Raw genomic sequence first — 20,000 nt, forward strand, 5'->3', positions numbered from 1 at the left:
TATGACATGAAATATTTAGACTGGTGCCAAATGACTAGACATTGTCACATGTATATGTTTACTGTTAGGTAGTCTTGCCTAAACTTTGTACTACCATAGAAGTAAAATTCAGCCTTGATAAAATGTTGCCTGTGGAGATTATGTGCCTGTGAAATTAGTCATCTGTGTAATTCCTGTGCTAATAATGCTTTTGCTCATTCCTACAAAGAATGAGGGAGAGGTTCTTCATCTTAATGTGTTTCGGTGCCCCTGGGCTAATGTAAGCTCACCCACCATGCACAGCAGCATGTGCCTGACAGAAGAGCTAGAATGTGACCAAAAACCTGGTGCCAATAGGGTTAACAGAAATAGCAAACAACAAAAGCAGCAACAACACAAGAATAAGATATAATGACTACAATCTTTTCAATATTCACTGTCTGCAAATCCTAGTCTGACCTACTTAGCATCACATACAATCATGAGGAAAAAAAGAGTAAAGAAATGTCTTACCTGACTTCTCTGTTCTGCCCCTGAAGTTGGGTGGCCCTCTCAAGCGCTTCACTCTTGGGCCGTAATCTTCTCCTTCATATCGTCGGCGTCTGCCTCCGCCCCGGCTACTATAATTAGCACAATTGGGTACCAAGATTAATAAACATTATCAAAACATATTCAACAATAATGAATAATAAGGAAGTAAAAAGCCTAGAGAAGCCCTACAGAAACCTAACCACAAATGTTACAAAATGAAACTACATGAATCTGAACTAAACACCTAAATAAATACTCATTTAGAAAAAAAATATATAAATGAGATGGAACAACTTCACAAACCATGACACATAAATGATGCCTTTTGGGTAATTCTAGAGATTTAAACAGAACACATCAATTACATCTCGTGTTTGGATGTCATTCCATCTCCCTTACAAATTTTTTTTCGTATCTAAATACATGAAAAAATCTTAAAGCCATTCAAGGAAGAAGTGAGTTGGATTGTTTCTTCTAAACTAAAATCAATGTAGTAAATTGCCTGGAATTTTTCCCTATTACCCAATTCCTGCCACATATGCTAGAAGTAAGCACACAATGTCCCATTTGCAAATCTGTGTATATAACTACATGCACACAGGTTTACTCACTGTTTACTTGGTTAATTATTTTGATATCTACATATACACAAATATGTGATTGTGTGTGTGTGATTGTGTGAGATTGTGTGTGTGTGTGTGTGTGTGTGTGTGTGTGTGTGTGTGTGTGTGTGTGTGTGTGTGTGTGTGTGTGTGTGTGTTTTGTGCATTTTGTTTGTGCATATGAGTTTTGTCTGTGTGTGTGCTTTTTGTGTGCGTGTCTGTTTTGCGTGTGCATGTGAATGTTTTGCAAATACGTGTGTTTCGTGTGTTTGCACGCTTTCCAAGTGCATTTGTTCAAATTCGAACCACATTTAACTTTTTCACAAAAAACAAATAATAATGGAAAATATAGAATCCTTTAGCCTCTCACTCAATTTTTATCAACTTTCTTGATAATGAGTAATTCCAGAGAAATACAAGGTGGTTGCTAGCATAGCAGGTTTCCTAAGCTCAGCATCATTTAAAAGATTCCGTTTTCAATAAGTAATACAGTCCTTCTCTTATCAATAATTCTAAAAAACGATGTACCTTCACATATTTAAATAAGAAATATATAAAAATTGTTTATGCTCCTTATTAACATTCACCAGGAAAATTGTTTCTGTCATTGGCAGAATGTAAATTATATCACATTTTCATATCTAAATTTTTTGGCATTTAATTTTTGTTAGGTTACGAGTATTAATGTACCTAATGCTAAATATTGTAAAATTCCCATATCAGTATAAAGAAAGTGTTCAATTTTGATTGTCTTGATGCTTTGAACTAAAAAGTAGACAGAAAAGCCTGTGGAAAAAGTGTCAGTAAATATTCTACTGGTTTAATAAAAATTATATAGACAAACACACACACATACATTCTCACTTGATTATGTTAAACATATATACATGACATATGTCCAATATATGATTATTGAAGTATAAAAAGTAATTCAGCATTTTATGTATAAAAAAAGATGACAGCCTCCTTAGTAAACTTAAATGTTTAAATGCTTAAATGTTTATGATTAAAATCATAAAACATTTAACTACACATAGTTTGCCTTCTACCATGAACACATCCAAAATGAAGGCACCCAGATTCCCTAATATTACAGATGCTGATCATAGACTGAAGGAACCAGGACCTGCCCATTAATTTCCCGCAGACACTGTGCACTTTGAACAATTTCTTTAATTTGCTTGAGTGATAACTACACTGTCGAGATCAGTACAAAATTGAGAGATTCCCTTCACTTTTCACCTTCCTTATGGCAACACTGTACATGCTTTAACTCAGGTAAACTATATATTTTGCAATATTCAACATTAGACATTTTTTCTTCAAATCATCAAAAAAGGTTATTTGATAGAATGCTGAATCCCCTGGTATACATGTATACATACACCATATTCATGTATATAACATACAAACATCCCATTTTCACAAGAGAGAGAGAGAGAGAGAGAGAGAGAGAGAGAGAGTGTGTGTGTGTGTGTGTGTGTGTGTGTGTGTGTGTGTGTGTGTGTGTGTGTGTGTGTGTGTGTGTGAGTGAGTGAGTGAGTGAGTGAGTGAGTGAGTGAGTGAGTGAGTGAGTGAGTGAGTGAGTGAGTGAGTGAGTGAGTGAGTGAGTGAGTGTAAAAAAAGGCTTTGGAACATCAATAAAATGATCAACAATAAATTTGTTATTACTATTTTTAAGGGAAATACAATCCCCCTGCCACTTGCACCAATAAAATAATTTCATGTAAAACAATGCAAGTCCTAAATGAACTTGTATTCTTTTTGTGTCAGAAATTCTTTCCATTTCTATTCCTATTTCTTTACAAATTACAAATCCATCCCTTGGCAATACGCCCGAAATCCATACTTCAGCCTGGCTTCTGATTCAATGACTGTTTGTACGGCACCTGGCACAACTGCCACTTTGTATTGAAAAGAGGAGAAAGAAGAGGAAAAGGAAGAAAAATGGAATGAAAGAGTTCGTCATCAGGGGCCTCCAACGCATTGAGAACTTGTCTCTTCATGATAACCCAGATAATGATCATCATATGAAATTCCTTGACTTTGAAGCAGTAAACAGTTGCAGCCTTTTCAGCTTTTGCCAGAAGTTTAGCTATTCTTCTGATGAAGGATCTTTTGTATGGATTCCAGGATCTGAATCTCAGCATTTTCTTTGGAGAGGTCTGGATTTGGCTGCAATAGTTTGGCTAGAACAGAACCAGCAATTTAGAGAGCTGGGAAGCTGGATCAATTTTCCAGTCCCTTTGCAATCCAGTTTTGTACTGCATTTCTTTATCACTGTATCAGTAAATCTGGATGCCATATGCAGTCTACGAGCTCACTGTTTAAACTTTCAGATCAAATAGCCTTCTTTTTTTCTTCGGCACAAGTTAAGCCAACTCTGCTCCTCCTCAATGGGCTATGTTAACATGGGTCTGCTATTCCTATACTAATTCATCTGTATTATTGCTATTGTCGTTATTATTATTATTATTATTATTATTATTATTATTTTATAATCATAATTATGTTTTTAAATAGAGCAATGAGAGCCTGGTCTTGACTTGAGGAACCAAGCTTACTGATGCATTAATGTCTTACCAATAAATATTCTGTTACTGTGTTAGTTGGGTTTCTTAACTTGGTTCTACCCAACTCTTAAGAACTGGCAATGTCTAATTATTTCTTGTTACAGAAATGCCATTTCTATTGAAAACAAGTACATTATGTAGAATAAGAGTAAACACAGTACTGTGTCATATGGCTCTCTCAGGCCAAACAGGGTCATGCAAAATTCACTAGTAACCTCCAGTTGAGGAAACTATTGATCTGCTGACAAAGAGCATAAAAAGGAAAATCCTGAATTGATCTAAAATTATTACACCTCACAGGAGGATATTTAGACCTAAAGCTCATATATGTGATATATATGATATATATGATTATATATATATATATATATAATATATATATATATATATATATATATATATATATATGATATATATATAGATAGATAGATATAGATATTACATATGATGAATATATAACCATGCATATACACTGAACATTCTCCCCCGCTTGGACACTCATCTTCTTAGAACAAAATGTTGCTTACAAAGACAAAAGACAGGGACAGGGAAAGAGAGGTGCTAAAAAGTCTAAGGCAGCCCTCTCCCCTTTCACATCAATCCTAGCAATGGTTCACTGTGTCCACATGCTGTGGCACAGATACCTAACCCAAAATAAAAACATAATTTAGTTCCTTGTTTTAAAAGGAGGGAAGAAAATGTAGATAAATGGAAATAAAGGGAGAGTAAGAGTATATATTTGATTTCATAGAACAGCTGATATTTCTCTAAGAGGAGGAGGAAGAAAAAGTGTCCTGACATTATCTTGTACTGTCATCCCATATCATCTGCTGTTGGTTTCTACATCTAACCTCTTATTATAATGCTGCAATAAACTACAGATATTAAGCCATATAAAGCAGTCTAACTTAAATATTAATAATGGGAATAAAATAACTTGACTAAATTCTCGTTCAACATGGAGAGTTGCCTTATGAATATCTGAACATAACGGATGAAAATAACTTGAGGAGGAGCCATGGAGGAGGTAATGGGGTATCTTGCAATGAAATGGACTTCTGTCATTCCAAAAAATTGTAAGATCCATAATATACAATTAGACATTTGTGTGAACAAATTATCAAATTATCAATTTTAGGGAATTTAGTTCTATATCTATGAGCAAAAATGACAAAATGAAACCCTATAAAGTTCTAAACTCTGAATCTTAAAAGAAAAGAAAAGAAAATCTTGCAGAAATATTTCCTGCAATGGTTCACAATGTGACTCTTTTAACTTAACCTCTGATCTGTACACTGAGATGATAAGCAACTAAATTCTAGTTACCTGGTCCCTGAGCCATGGCCACCATAAAGTATTATCTCTTTCTAACAGTCCTTTGCATAAAATCCTCCTAGAGGAGATCACCTTTTGTTCATTTTTCTTTAGGTGAACTGATTATTCTTCTTTAACATCTATTCAAATAGCAAAGTCTCAAATCTCACATTCTTTTTCCTTATTAATTTATTCCTTTACCAACTTTCAAATGAAGAAACACATCACATATATACATATATACAAGTCTGTGTTTGCCTGCCTGCCTGCCTGCCTGCATGTCTCTGCCTGCCTGCCTCTCATTTCACTTAGAAAGTGAAAAATTAGTTTTAGTGCACTTGTTAAAAATGTATTCTCCTTCTAAACATCCAAATTAGGGTATTTCTTAAGCAAATACACAAACTGAAAACTCCAAACATTATGATTTGGGTCCCATGCTCATACATTCAAAATTATGTCCTGAGGAAGAGCTGGGCTCAGCATGTTGGTTAAATTGGATATTTTGCCTCTCAAAGTTAACTGAAAATGTCATCATCTGTTATCCATTCTGAATATTTTGTGTTTTTCAGACTGGTCTTATTCTGAACAGGGTTCACTGCAACAAATGTAGAAAAAGGTATTAATGATCATTAACATTTTCACAGTGCTAGGATATGTATTTGACTGGTTTCAACTAAATCTTCATTAGATATACATGTATTTCTGATGAAGATATAGTCAAAACTAGTCCAATACATCTCTTGCAGAGAAAATATTCATTCTGAATCATACCTTTTTCTACATAGCTCTCAATTCATTCACATGCCAGTAGTAAGTGTTTGTTCATTGCATTTTTTCTTCAACATAATATTCTTGATTCATTAACCTAATGCCGATGGGCATGGCACGTATGTACATGCCATCACCACTGTGAGTTTACTTTATTAATTGTTTTTACACATAGATGGCTACATTTGTACTAAGTTACCAATGAGCTAATTGCTAGTACTGCCTGTCTCACCCGTGGCCCTTTTCTTTGATTTATGAAAATATTTTACTTTATCTTATTATCATCATTGATATTCATAGCATTAGTAAAAAATATTTTTTTCCTGCCAATTCAAGGAGGGGGTGGGGCAAAAATACAAAATGTATATACAATAAATCAGTGCTGTCAACTAACACATTTATTTTTTACTGCATCATTAAAGCCTCATCTTGATTTTAAAGTTTTTATTCAAGGCATAATGTCTGACCTATGAAAATGGAACTGGTCTTTTTTTCATTCAGAAACAAGTGTTACAGTTTACTTGTTCCACTTTTTTGTTTTGATCTTGAATTCTGACACAAGCACTCTAAGATATGGTTCCTTAAATGAACTTTTAGCTGCCGGATGGCATGTACATACATGCCATGGTGTGCCAATCCTGTTTTCTGGGGGTATGTGTGGTCATGCCACGCATGCTAAGGTGATGACACTAGCCCCAGGCAGCGGGGCCCAGGCCACTATGAATACAGCCCGGGAGAGTGGGCTTGTGCATCAGGAAATCACCCGTTGGCATTTGAATTAAAAAAGAAAAAAGGAAGAAGAAAAAAATTACCCAATATACAAAAAGTAAGCAATCTGAAAAAGTTAAACAAATATCCTCCCAACTATTTTTCTTATTATAAGCCCTAATGAAGCTGCTCTACTCTCAATGGGGGTGTAGGAGCAGCTTCATTAACACTTGTTCATTTTTTCAGTTTTTAGAGGGTACCTACCCCCTTTTGAGTTCCTCCAAAACTTCATTTCAAAAACGAGCAATATTAAGTCACTGCCTCTGCATGGCATGTATGTCACACCCTGCCCTGAACAGCGATCTTGCAGGGGACAGGGGTTGGCTGGCTGCTTTTGTGGGAATTTAGGCCACAGTGTAGCAGTAAGTCTTCATGTCATTATGCATCACAGCCACAAACTAAGACCTTACTGGTGCATATATGACCTGAAAATCCTACCAAAAGTTGCAATGGGAAATTTTCAAGCTTTAAGATGGTTTAATCCCTCTACAAAAAAAAAAATAATAAAAATAAAATAAAATAATAATAACAACAATAACCTCAAAATGGCACATATTATATTTACAAGAACTTTGGAAGGAGATAGATTGATTATATCTTCTTCAGTAGATATAATTGAAATCAAATACATCTCTTGTATTGTGAAGATATTCATTCTCATTCATACCTTTTCCACATATGTCAACATGCATACGGTTCATATATATATAAAAAATATAATATATTAAAATATATATATATATATATATATATATATATATATATATATATATATATTATATACACATACACATACATTTATATGTAAATATGTATTTATGTATATGTATATGTATACGTGTTTGTGTGTGTGTGTGTGTGTGTGTGTGTGTGTGTGTGTGTGTGTGTTGTGTGTGTGTGTGTGTGTGTGTGTGTGTGTGTGTGTTGCGCGCGCTCGCGCGGTGTGTGCGCAAAACCTTCTAGATAAGAATTCAAAAAATCCAATTTCTTACTCCAGTACTTCTAAATAAAGAATTGAAAAATGAGGCTCCTATATTTGACTGACCTTACTCTTTAGTATTACTTGATATATATCTGAACAAATGAACAGATTTTGATAAGTGGGAAGTCCTAATAATCTTGAAATAAGCATTCTCTCTCTTTAAATCTATACATAGCTTCACTTTCAAGCAATAGTTTTGTCTCAATTCATTCATTCCTCTATCTTTCTCTGTCTTTCTTTCCTTTCCACTTATTTCCATTCATTCATGAACTCCTTTGCTCTTCTTTTACCCGATTCATTCATTCTATTCCCTTCCCTCTTTCTGTCTGACTGGCACAGACTATTTATAAATATTTGCTTTCCTCACCACTGCTATATCATCTTTGTTTTGCTACATCTCTTATCCCCAACAAATTTTCTCTACAAATAAACTGAGGAAACATTGGTCAATTCCATGACAAACATATGAGAAGCATCATGCGACTCCCTAGTGTAATCTTACCAAGAAATTAAGGAAGTTAAACTTTATTCTGTGATTTATATCAAAGCTACTCATCAGATAGAATTCCTCTGTTACTAAGAATTATCAAATGGTACCTAATAAATGGCAAATTTAATTGGGAATGGTCATCAACTTTGATCCTTTTCAATAAGTAGCTTTAATCCTTGATTTTATCATACTTCTGTCAAAGTGAAATAATCACAGTATCAAAATGTTGCTGAGAAACGGAACTAATTCTGATAAGAAATCAAAATAAGGCTTATTATGGATGCAAATGACACAAGGAGATTCAGAACACTCTTTGTAGCAATGGAAATGTATGGAGTTGTGCAAAGCAAAACCTGCCTAGCTGCATTGATTCCCTCTATTCACTTTCTGCAGTTGGTCTGCAGGTTAACCAAAGCATCTTTCAGCTTGTAACAATGATTCATGGAATCCAGGTGAAAATAAAAGTATCCATCTTTGTGCCATGGTCATCTCTCCACACTAGAAATATCTCTGTGAGGATGACATACATCAGCTCTCCATTCAATCAACATGGAGAACAGTAATGGCTGCCATGTCAAGGGTATGGAAGTTATCAAAATTTCTTCTCAATTTTTTATCAGATGTATCTGAAAATAATGAAGGCTGTTATGAAGTGTTACTAATACCATATTCCAGAGCCACCATATAACTCCTTACTTTCCCTCTTATAATATCATAATTCATAAAGTTACCTTAATAATGCCACAAAATTCAAGAAAGTACTCAGAAAATGCAGACCCCCAACAATACTGCTCCTATTAGTCTCAAAATATGCAAGTCCACCACTTCCTTTTAAACCACTGTATCTGTATCTGAGCTCCACATCATGAAAAAATCTACTTGTGGGCTGGGTGACAAGACTGGACCATCAAAATAGGCTGAGGGCCATGGTGATGAATGACCTGTCTTGAGGTATTGTTGCCATATGCCAGATAGGAACATCTTGCCATATGCACACACAGCTCTTGGAGGAAGATTAGACAATGGGCTTTGAGGAGGGGGCTCTTGTATTATTTCTACCAGTATATGAGGGTGGAATGTACCATCTGTGAGCGGTGGCTAGGAAAGCACTGACTCTTAGGAATAACTATTTCCATGCTCAGTATCCTATTCTGCCTACTTTGGAGGCAGGGGTGTGAATAAGAAAATAATTAATGCAAGAGTAACAAACTACCTAGAGATATAATATGGTGTCTGCTCATTGAAGAGTCTATTACCATCTTGATACATCACAAATGATAAATATATACCTCGGAAAATGGTAAAGCAGTATAATAGTAATGGATTAAAAAAGGAAAATGAATTATCTATGATAAATAGCATTAATGAGAATGCTTTACCCTGACATCACGAGTCATACTTCTAGTTAACCAAAGGCTTACACATCACAATAAAAGCATATTCCACACCACTAAATCTCAACCACATACCCTCCCTCCTCCTACACTGCAAAACAGCCGGTTCTACATTATACATCAAAATACAACAGCCTTATTGTGCTCCATGATACCACATTGCTTAATTTTACTACAACATAACCGGGAAGGAGGGAGGGGGAGAGAGGGGGAGGGGGAGGGGGAGGGGGAGGGGGAAGGGAGGAGGAGGGGGAAGGGAGGGGGAAGGGAGAGAGAGAGTGAGAGTGAGAGTGAGAGTGAGTGAGTGAGTGAGAGAGAGAGAGAGAGAGAGAGAGAGAGAGAGAGAGAGAGAGAGAGAGAGGGGGGGGGGGGGGTAGTAGAAACAAAATTGTACTGGGGCTGTTCAGAACCAAATACCATAATGGCACATTTAATCAACTCTGATATCCAAGGAACATGTTCAAGAATTCTAGCCAGGCACATCAACTAAGTAACAGTGAAATGGATTGTGTTGCTTATGCAAAGACAGTGATATACAACACAGTTAAGAAAGTACGAAACAAAGAAAAAAAGAAGAAATATCAAACTGAATTAACAAGCATATTTTGTACCTCTGATCTAATAAAAAGAAAATTAATTATTTTTATTTTAAAGATTGTAAATAAACAAAATATTTTACCTGTAAAAAATACCCTACGAGAAATGTGTATTCAAGATATCTGTTACTTTTAGATGAATATGTGTACATAAAATGTCTTGACTCAGTCTTGTCCAGTCTTGAAAAACTGAAGATCGATATTACATGTATATATGTATATGTGTGCAAATATAAATATAAATACATATGCATACACACACACACACACACACACACACACATATATATCTGTGTGTGTGTGAGTGAGTGTGTGTGTGTGTGTGTGTGTGTGTGTGTGTGTGTGTGTGTGTGTAGTGTGTGTGTATGTGTGTGTGTGTGTGTGGTGTGTGTTGTGTGTGTGTGTGTGTGTTTGTGTGTTGTATATATATATGTGTGTGTGTGTGTATGTGTGTGTATGTGTGTGTGGTGTGTGTGTATGTGTGTGTGGTGTGTGTGTGTGTGTGTGTGTGTGTGTGTGTGTGTGGTGTGTGCATGTGTGTGTGGTGTGTGTGTTGTGTTTGTGTGTGTGGTGTGGTGTGTGTGTGTGTGGTGTGTGTGTATGTGTGGTGTGTATGTGTGTGTGGTGTGTGTGTGTGTGGTGTGTGTGTGTGTGTGTGGTGTGTGTATGTGTGTGTAGCGTGTGTATGTGTGTGTGGTGTGCGTGTGGTGTGTGTGCGGTGTGTGTGTGCGGTGTGTGTGTGCAGTGTGGTGTGTGTGTGGTGTGTGTGCAGTGTAAATATATGTGTGCATGTTGTGTATGTGTGTGGTGTGTGTGGTGTGCGTGTAGTGTGTGTATGTGTGTGTGTGTATGTGTGTGTGTGTGTGTGTGTGTGTGTGTGTGTGTTGTGTGTGTGTGTGTGTGTGTGTGTGTGTGTGTGTGTTGTGTGTGTGTGTGTGTGTGTGTGTGTGTGTGTGTGTGTGTGTGTGTGTGTGTGTATATGTGTATGTGTATGTATATGTGTATGTGTATGTATATGTGTATATGTATATATGCATTTATGTATATATACATATACATTATATAAAGATATATATATATACATACATATATATATATATATATATATATATATATATATATATATATATATATATATATATATATATGTACACGCACACACACATATATATATACATTACTAAATAAACAAACACAGGCAATGGTCCTGTGCAGTGGCATTCTAATCTAGCAATCTTGCTGATCTGAGTTCAAGTCTTGCAATGTCAGAAATATTAACTCCATCAATTACTTGCACAAAACAATATAAAAACATGATAAACAATTTGGCTGATCACAATAACCTGCCAGCAAAGCCTAAATTATCATTATCATCACCATGATTGTTATTACTATCATCATTACTGATGGTCTTTACAGGGACACACATTAGGCAATGAAAATTGTATCTGGTGACCATATTATCACCAAAGTGACTTTAAATGTAGGCTCCCTCCCTTCAACAAATACCGAAGATGATGTCACAGCCTCTCTAGCCTGTCTGACAAGAGGTCACTTCCAAATGAGTCCAGGGGTGGGAGGGACCCATTGTTTTAACACAAGCGAAATCAATTTAAAATGTACAAAATATAACATGAAACAGATGTGACTAAAATGCAGTGTTTAGAGATGACTTTTCTGTAATAATCTTCCCCTTATCAATACATAAAGGATGACATAATAATAATAAAAAAAAAATTACATCTGCTCCCCTTGTTTTCAAATGATATCTAATAATGATACACAAATGACAATTGACATGTTTTAACATTTCCTGTCTCTCACCATGGCCATCTTTTTATTACTGCTGGCTTACTTCTTTGCCCTCCCTCTTCCATTTCTGCAACAATTTTATTTCCTATAAATAATGCATTGCACTGCACTTCAAGGGGCATGGTAAAATATATGGCAAAACCTAAAGAAATGAACTATATCTCTATCTCTGCTATACAAATCCACTTGTAAAAAAAAATCCACATCGCATTTCATTTAGTACTTATGGTTCCTACATTTGGAACACTTTATAACATTCTCCTCTATAAAATAAACTTTTAATTGTGTAATCAGAGTATTAGTAAGTAAGGCAATTAAACCAAAAAATATGAAAAAGTTGATTTTGCATCTTATTTCCAGATCCGAATAAATATCAATTTTTATATTCTTTTTGGATAATGGAAAGTTAGGATGGTCTGGGTTATTTTCACTGCTTCTATTACATGCAACAGTTAATCAACTCATAAAAATTCATTTTTTTAAAATCCAAAGACTAGATTCACTAAATCAATACAACAGCCTGCATTCTACTACTACAGATTTATACTTTTGTGGAAAATAAACTTGTTTTGACTGGGATGAAAGTTCATCACAGAACCCCCCAAAATCCTCACAATATTAGCATTGACACTGGGTTTTAATTCAAAGAAGGTTTGCATATTCTAGTGGAAATTACAGAGTCAAAAGAAGATATTTACTGATTTGCAATACTGAAGTATCTCACACTGACTGAACCTCAGTGACAGCCTTTGGTAAAGAGTTCATCATCTTTAACCGACACTTTCATGAATTGCCTTCTTCCAGCATAATTAGCTAATAACAATAATGAACATAATGATGATGATAACAGTAATATTACTACTACACATAATAAATATAAATAATAAATAATAAAACAACATATCTAATAATAATAACAATAATAATAAAAAAGATCACCAAAACAGTTTCTACTGCAAGTGAACTTGGATCCACCAATTCTCCCCTAATACTATATTCTCAAATCTCCCCTAATACTATATTCTCAATTCTCCCCTAATACTATATTCTCAGTTCTCCCCTAATACTTATATTCTCAATATGGTTATTTCACATCTGATAGAATAACGGGATATACTAAGTACATGATAGTTTTCTGATGGCTGTACCATAAATATTAATATTCACATTGAAAATGTACTCGTGCATCAATATCATTATTAGCATTAGTTTGGTTTTACTTGTAATAGTGATAGATATTTATATTTGGCTTATTCAGCTGAGAGTTAAAGCTTATGTAATTTCTGTTAATTTCCATTGCAACATATTGCCAATTTTATTACATATCATGTTGTAAATGTTTCAGTGTAATTTTTGAGATATAATTCTACAATTGGTGGGCAATTTTAATAAGTTTAATGTATCAATAAGCAAGTGTTTTATTGCATTAACATCACTTTTTGCTTAAAGATTGGCAAGATGATATAAAATACCTAACAGGTATATAGTTTAAAATCCAAAAAAAACTTTGATGCAATTTTAACTTTGTTCAAGAAGGAATTTTCCCATGTGTGAGAGCTAACCCTATGCAGAGAGGCAAGCAATAAATATTAGATATGATCAAATTTACAAGATTCTTGCATCAACCAATAAGAGGGATCCTTTCAAAGCAATATCACATTAATAGAACGTGAACATAATACCAAAAACTGCAAAAAGAAAAGAAAAGAAACACTGACACAGATAACTGAATTGATCCTCTCATATGTCCATACTCTATTCAAAGTACCTCTGCCCTAAATGGAGAAAACCTACAATTATACATCTTACTAACAAGGGTAAATTTTTTTACACCAGGGAGCTGAGCCATGCACTATACAGATGCAGAGCTGTCTGTGCCATAAAAAATATATGACAAGATTTGAATATTCAAAATCTAGGAAGTTATTGAGATACTTTGGCTGCATATCTTTTTTGGCCTTGTATCCAAATACCCTACCAAGCAGGGAAAGTTGAAGTGTTATAGGTATACCAGCAGCTTTATCAGTGTACATTACTGTGCTCTGCCTTAGTTGTACAAACAGATGAAGATCAGATTACAGTAATGCCACTTATTATCTATTCAAACAATGCCCAATCAAACTGCTTATATATCTGAAGCACCTCATATCCAAATTATGATCATAAGACACATCACAGTTCCCAAACAACAATACTAGAACTATTTGGTCAACAAGGATGCTACTTAAACAGTAGCATCCTAGTTATATAATATGGTATTTGCACATTGTCCAATTTCAACAACTCTTGAATATCTCAACATGGTCCTTTGTTATCTGAACTCTCAAAAATTCTCACAGCTACTAATAAATGACCAAAATACTGCTCTCTAGATTTTTTTTTTAATCTACCCTAGCATTTGTCAAATGTACAAAACTTGTAAGCACTTTGCAAAAACTATTCAATCAGTGTTTAACATGTTAAGCATATTCTTACTTATTTACTCATTTTTAGGACATGACTTTATAGAATAAAGTTAATTTTTGAAATGTTATCAAAATCTTTATTTTATATAGACTGTTGTAATGAGAAACCTATAGCTTTATTTTATTATTCCCCCCCCCCCCCTAGAAACAGTAAAACCAAATTATATAAATGTTCTACATAAATACACAAAGAACTTGGGGTGAGAACATTTTTCCACCAGTCCAAGTGGATGAATTTTACCAGCTGTCAACCATGCCTGGGATAGAGCTGTCTACAGGAAAATGCGAAAGTGTGAGTGAGTGAATGAGAGCGAGAGAGAGAGCGAGAGAGAGAGAGAGAGAGAGAGAGAGAGAGAGAGAGAGAGAGAGAGAGAGAGAGAGAGAGAGAGAGAGAGAGAGAGAGAGAGAGAGAGAGAGAGTGTGTGTGTGTGTGTTTGTGTGTGTGTGTGTGTGTGTGTGTGATTCTAAGTGGGTCTATAACTGCAACAAGTCAAACACAAGTCACTGTTACTCATTATTTCTGTTGGCATTTTCTTTGATGGAGCAGCAATACAAGTAAGGCATAAGAGCTAAGGAACAGCCATGGTCAGGGTGACACTGAGGACTACTTGCATTTCGTTATAAATCTTTTTTCATGTCGATTCAAGGATGGGGTAAGCAGCAGAGCTAAATATAATAAGAACAAGGGAGTTTTTGCCGGGGAAAAATATCAATTCTCTAAAAATATAATTTGAAATTAGGCTAATGTTAAATATCATGACCACAATAATCTAAAAGCTACCTCACTAATACCACAAAATAATTATAAAAGCTTAGAAGAATGTTTACCCAACCTACTCTCAAAGGTGTATTCATAAATATAAGCTCAAGGTAAGAAGAGTATGTACAGTACATATGCATCTAACACCTGAGCTAAAGATTCAAATATGTAAAAATGAACCAATATGAATAGCTATCAAACCTTCTTACAATGGGTTGTCTGAAGTATTTACTGTTTTCAATTTCCAATATGAAACAGGACACCATGTCTTGTACATCTTAATTGGCCAAAATTTTGAATAAGTAAAGGACTATAACCAAGTTCATATCATGTCCTTGAAACAGAAAATGAATTAAGGTATAAACAGACACAGGAGGTAAAAAAAATAAATATAGATTTCCCCATTCATACAAGATCTTCCTTTTCATCTGTTACTTCAACAACAATAATAATTATAATAATAAAAAGCAATCATAATAAATATAATAAAAATAATAACACTAACAGCAGCTAATAATAATAATAATAATAATAATAATAATAATAATAATAATAATAATAATGAAATACAAATACTGATGGTTAAGAAACAATAATAGTAATAACAATAACAATGATAGTTATAAAAAAAAATCAACAGCAATAATAATAATGCAAAATTTAATAATAAAGTAAATCACAGATATAAGTAAATAACAACCTTCCCAAATCTGAATGTAAATCTCTGCCACTCCAGATATGACCCAGAAAGAGCAGAACTAAACCAACTGGACCACATGACCTAGCAAGAGGACTGTTCAACTAGGATCATTCTAGTTCCATAGACATTACCCTACCTACTAACCTACTAGAGTAGTCTCTGCCACTCCAGGTATGACCCAGAATGAGCACTAAACCAACTGGAGCATAAGACCCAACAAGAGGAGTGGCAAAGGTTTGAGTCCTGGGCAGACATGGTTGTTATTCAATCATATTCATTAGAATCAGAATCATAATAATAGTAAAAAATAATAAATTACTAAATCTGTGTTCTAGCAGCATGTATACAACTTGCACATCCTCGACATTTTGATATAACAAATAATGACTCAATCACAAAGCTTACTTTATGAACTATGATAGTTTGTAAAGAGCTTTTCACAAAATAGTAAATTATTGCGTACTTTCAACATCTGTACTTCTATCTTATACTTTCTACAACTATACAGGTTAGTATGTCCCCCAAATAAAGTCTAGTGACCCATCTGATCTGTACACTTTACAAATATCACATGCTGACTGATGTAAAAAAAAATCACTACTTATCAAAATATAATTAATTATAATAAACCAAATCCATGAAAATTATTCTCAGGTCAGGATTATTGTTCTTCTGACTGTGCCCAGGCATACTTTTAGGAAATAGGGGAGCCAGACTAACTTATTTATTGAAATCCTGCTTATTATTCACAGGTAATGAGGATCTCTAGTCTTTGAAATCTGACAAATAATATTGTGCAGTTACATTACAGAAATGTTTGAAACCCTGCCTTGACTGCATGTCATGGCAGGTCCAAACAAGTGAAGGATTTGTGAGCAACAATCCAATCATTTACTAATAAGTGTCCAGATTGAAGTGTGCATGCTCATGTAACTTGAAGAATACGGTATATGGCTAGCATAAATTGCAGATTGCACAAAATACAAGAAAATTTGCTCTCACATGATAATTTCTATATTTCTCTAAGAAAAAATTAAAGGCTAGTCTTGATAATACTTTCGGTAGGCAATAAGTTTGCACAAACCTCTGTACAACGCATTATGTGTACCCTCAATTATTTTTGTTTATCCCCCTACATACATATATATACAAACACACAAAATATTTAATATACACTTTATTGTGAATTCTCAAATAGTGACTACCCAATTATTAATATAAACTATAACTAATTAACTAATCAAGTCAACAGCCTGACTGATAAAGATGTAAATATCAATATATCATCATGCTTAGGACAGAAAGCCATTAACCCATTCATGCTGAACAGCAATAACCCATGCCACACATAGTCAAGCCTGCTCTATATTCAGCACTAGATAGTCCTCAATCACTGAAGAGGTAAAGCTTTCCAAAGTAGTTCTCCCTGAAAAATCACATTCCAATATCGCAGTCAGGAAAACATGTTTCCTGTTTTCATATTTTCCTAATTTTTGTCTACAGAGTACCAATTTAGCATGATGTTCCAATATATGTTTATTGAATATATATGGAAACATAGCAACAAGAGTTACTGCTTGCAACATAAATGTGAAATATGTGTACCAGTAATTCAAAAGTATTTGTACTAGTTACTGATCAAGGTTGTTATGATTGAACATTTGACCAAAAATAAAATAAAAATAAAAATAATATAGAAAAAAAGAAAAAAATAAAGCTCTATTCACACTGGACTCTCAACTGTAGTTTTGTTTTGTAAGTGTCAAGTACCACCTAGGAGTCAATAAGTAGGCCATTCTGACCATTCCTTAAAAAAATATATATATATATTATTGTTACTGTTACTCTTATTATCATAATTACTGATATTTGACTTATTATATAAAATAAAATACTACCAGTAATTTTTTTTCTTAATATCAAAAGATTAAGGAGAAGGGTTAACAGGTGAGATCAGGTGAGGAACTCCTAAATGACTAGGCATTTCTGGAGCCCTCTGTATGTGAAAGATCTTCTGGCATCAATGAGGTATATCAATAACTTGAAGAGCAATGCATGAAGTTCATTAAAATACAGAGTGTATCTATCCTGGAAAACAACCTTTGTTTTACCTCATGAAGAAGAAAAACATCCTGATTCTTGAACTTTTCCTGTTCTTCATACAAAATATTAAATATACCTGTTAAAACAACACACCTATACAATACCACCATTTGGTGTGGATATAACTCTTTGTAAACCAAACATCCCTAAATATGCAAAAAGGGAAGAGACATGGATGAAATCCTAGTCTCAAAATACACAAGTCTACTACAAAATGTTAAAATAAAATAAATTTTCTAATGGATGCAGACCCATTTTCTGAGTGTTTGGCATCACTTCAGAATCCTTTCATTTCATTCTGGATCATGAGCACCAAAAGCTAATCAATTGATCTCTGGCTCATAGACAACCCACTTGTACAATTTTATCACAGGAACTTTTGTGTACTCAAACTGATACATGGGTAAGTCTTTGACTGTCAAAGAAAATATAACTTGGCAGAGATAATACAAACAGGTACTTGACACTATTAACATGTGCTACAATATTTCTTTTAAAAGTACAGTCAGCTCTAAATAGCTATAAATACATAAAAAGATGATAAGTGGATGATTTATTACATGATTTATTACAAAATAAAAGGTGATGAATATATATTTCATTGTATGTATTTTACTTTGATGTTCTAGTGACTTTTTTCCAGTGACTCATGTTCAAGGGATAATTACTCACATATTTAGCATATCAGCACAAGACATGCATTCTCTGAGACCATAGTTACCCTTTTTTCCTCAGTTACAGCAAGGTTACGCTGAAGATCTACTTCTTACTGACTTCAAGTCACAACTCTTTAATCATCAACACCACTCTAACATCCTGCAAGGTGCTTCATTGTAGACAGTAAAAGCAACTTTCTATGCTGCTGTTTACCCACTGCCATAGCCATAAGAAACAAAGACCAGTAACTGATTGCTTCTATGGATATGCAGAATATAGGACCATACACTCCATTGTTTTATGTATTATGTCTGTGTAACAGGAATGTACTCAGGAACATTGTCTACCCCCCCCCCCCCAGTATTTCCTATGCTTCACCCACCTCTACATGGTTAAGACAACCATTAAAAAATATAAATATCCCAAAAAACAATCTTGTGTCATTCAAGACAAAATCAGGAATTTACTTATGACTTGAAATCCTTTGGGCACTGCTGTATTCTTCTCACTACAGAAGGTTAATACATACATTACATAAAAAAAACAATAGGTATGTGTATTCAAAGACAATGGATGACATTAATATATGCCTTGGCCTAGGTGGATGATAATGACAATTGCCTTTTGTTTCGATTTGGAGTTTAAAGGCTCCAATGATGCTAGTTCTTAGGCTTTTCAAAGTCAGCAAATACCCTCACTTTCACTGCTTTTACTATCCAGAGACAAGGAGGAAAAACATTGGTCTTACACTTCAAAATTTTCTCTTGAAATTAACCTGAGCACAGCAGCCAGTTCACTACCATTATCTCACACTATTGAGCGTCAGATATTCTCTTCCTATCCCTTCTACTATACATATAGTGGGTAATGTGCAGCTGCATCTTTGTTTACGCCAATTTTGTGTTTCATTGCATTATTCAGTTGACATGGCAAAATGCTGTCACTTTCTTGGCAAGTACTTTAACTGCATTGAGGAGGTCATTACACTTGCCAGCAAAGTGAAGGAACTGGCAAAAGTTTTGTGAAGGGATGTTTGCCCCTGTTACTGATTGATACTTAAATGTTGATCAATCTACTATCCACTCAATCACAAGAGATGGTATAAGGAATAATGTGATTATTAAAGCCCAGCTGAAGGCATTGCCTAATAGTACTAGCTATATCTACTTTACAATATTGGAACTTTTGAATATTCAGTGTGGGAATAAGGAATGTAGCCTTAACAAATGTTAAGGACCAAATGATTGTTTCTGAGATTTGCCATTCAAGCAATAGTGCAAAGTTACATTTTTGCTTTTATTCTATCCTATTTATAATGAATATTATGAAACACTTTTTTCTCTCTGAGCTTAAAAATGTAAGTTTCATACAGTACCAACTACAATTGTTTTTTTTTTAAAATAAATATCTTATACACCCTTATTTAACTTATAATATCAATATTGATTTATGTAAAGAACTTTTTAAATTACATAATTTTCAAGAGAATTTAATTGATTTTTCATA

At 34.3% G+C, this 20,000-nt stretch overlaps 1 protein-coding gene across 3 annotated transcripts in view; it reads right to left on the reverse strand.

The window, feature by feature from the left end:
* LOC119573128 (YTH domain-containing protein 1-like) overlaps positions 1-20,000 on the reverse strand; it is a 46,290-nt gene that overhangs the window by 6,361 nt on the left and 19,929 nt on the right. For 2 of the 3 annotated variants that reach the window (XM_037920179.1, XM_037920177.1), the window contains exon 6: positions 493-599. In XM_037920179.1, coding sequence (XP_037776107.1) covers positions 493-599 — 107 coding nt within the window. The remainder of the gene's footprint in view (positions 1-492; positions 600-20,000) is intronic. The other variant, XM_037920178.1, reaches the window with a different exon arrangement.

This window comes from Penaeus monodon, chromosome 5 (assembly GCF_015228065.2).
Source record: "Penaeus monodon isolate SGIC_2016 chromosome 5, NSTDA_Pmon_1, whole genome shotgun sequence".
Lineage (NCBI taxonomy): Eukaryota > Metazoa > Arthropoda > Malacostraca > Decapoda > Penaeidae > Penaeus > Penaeus monodon.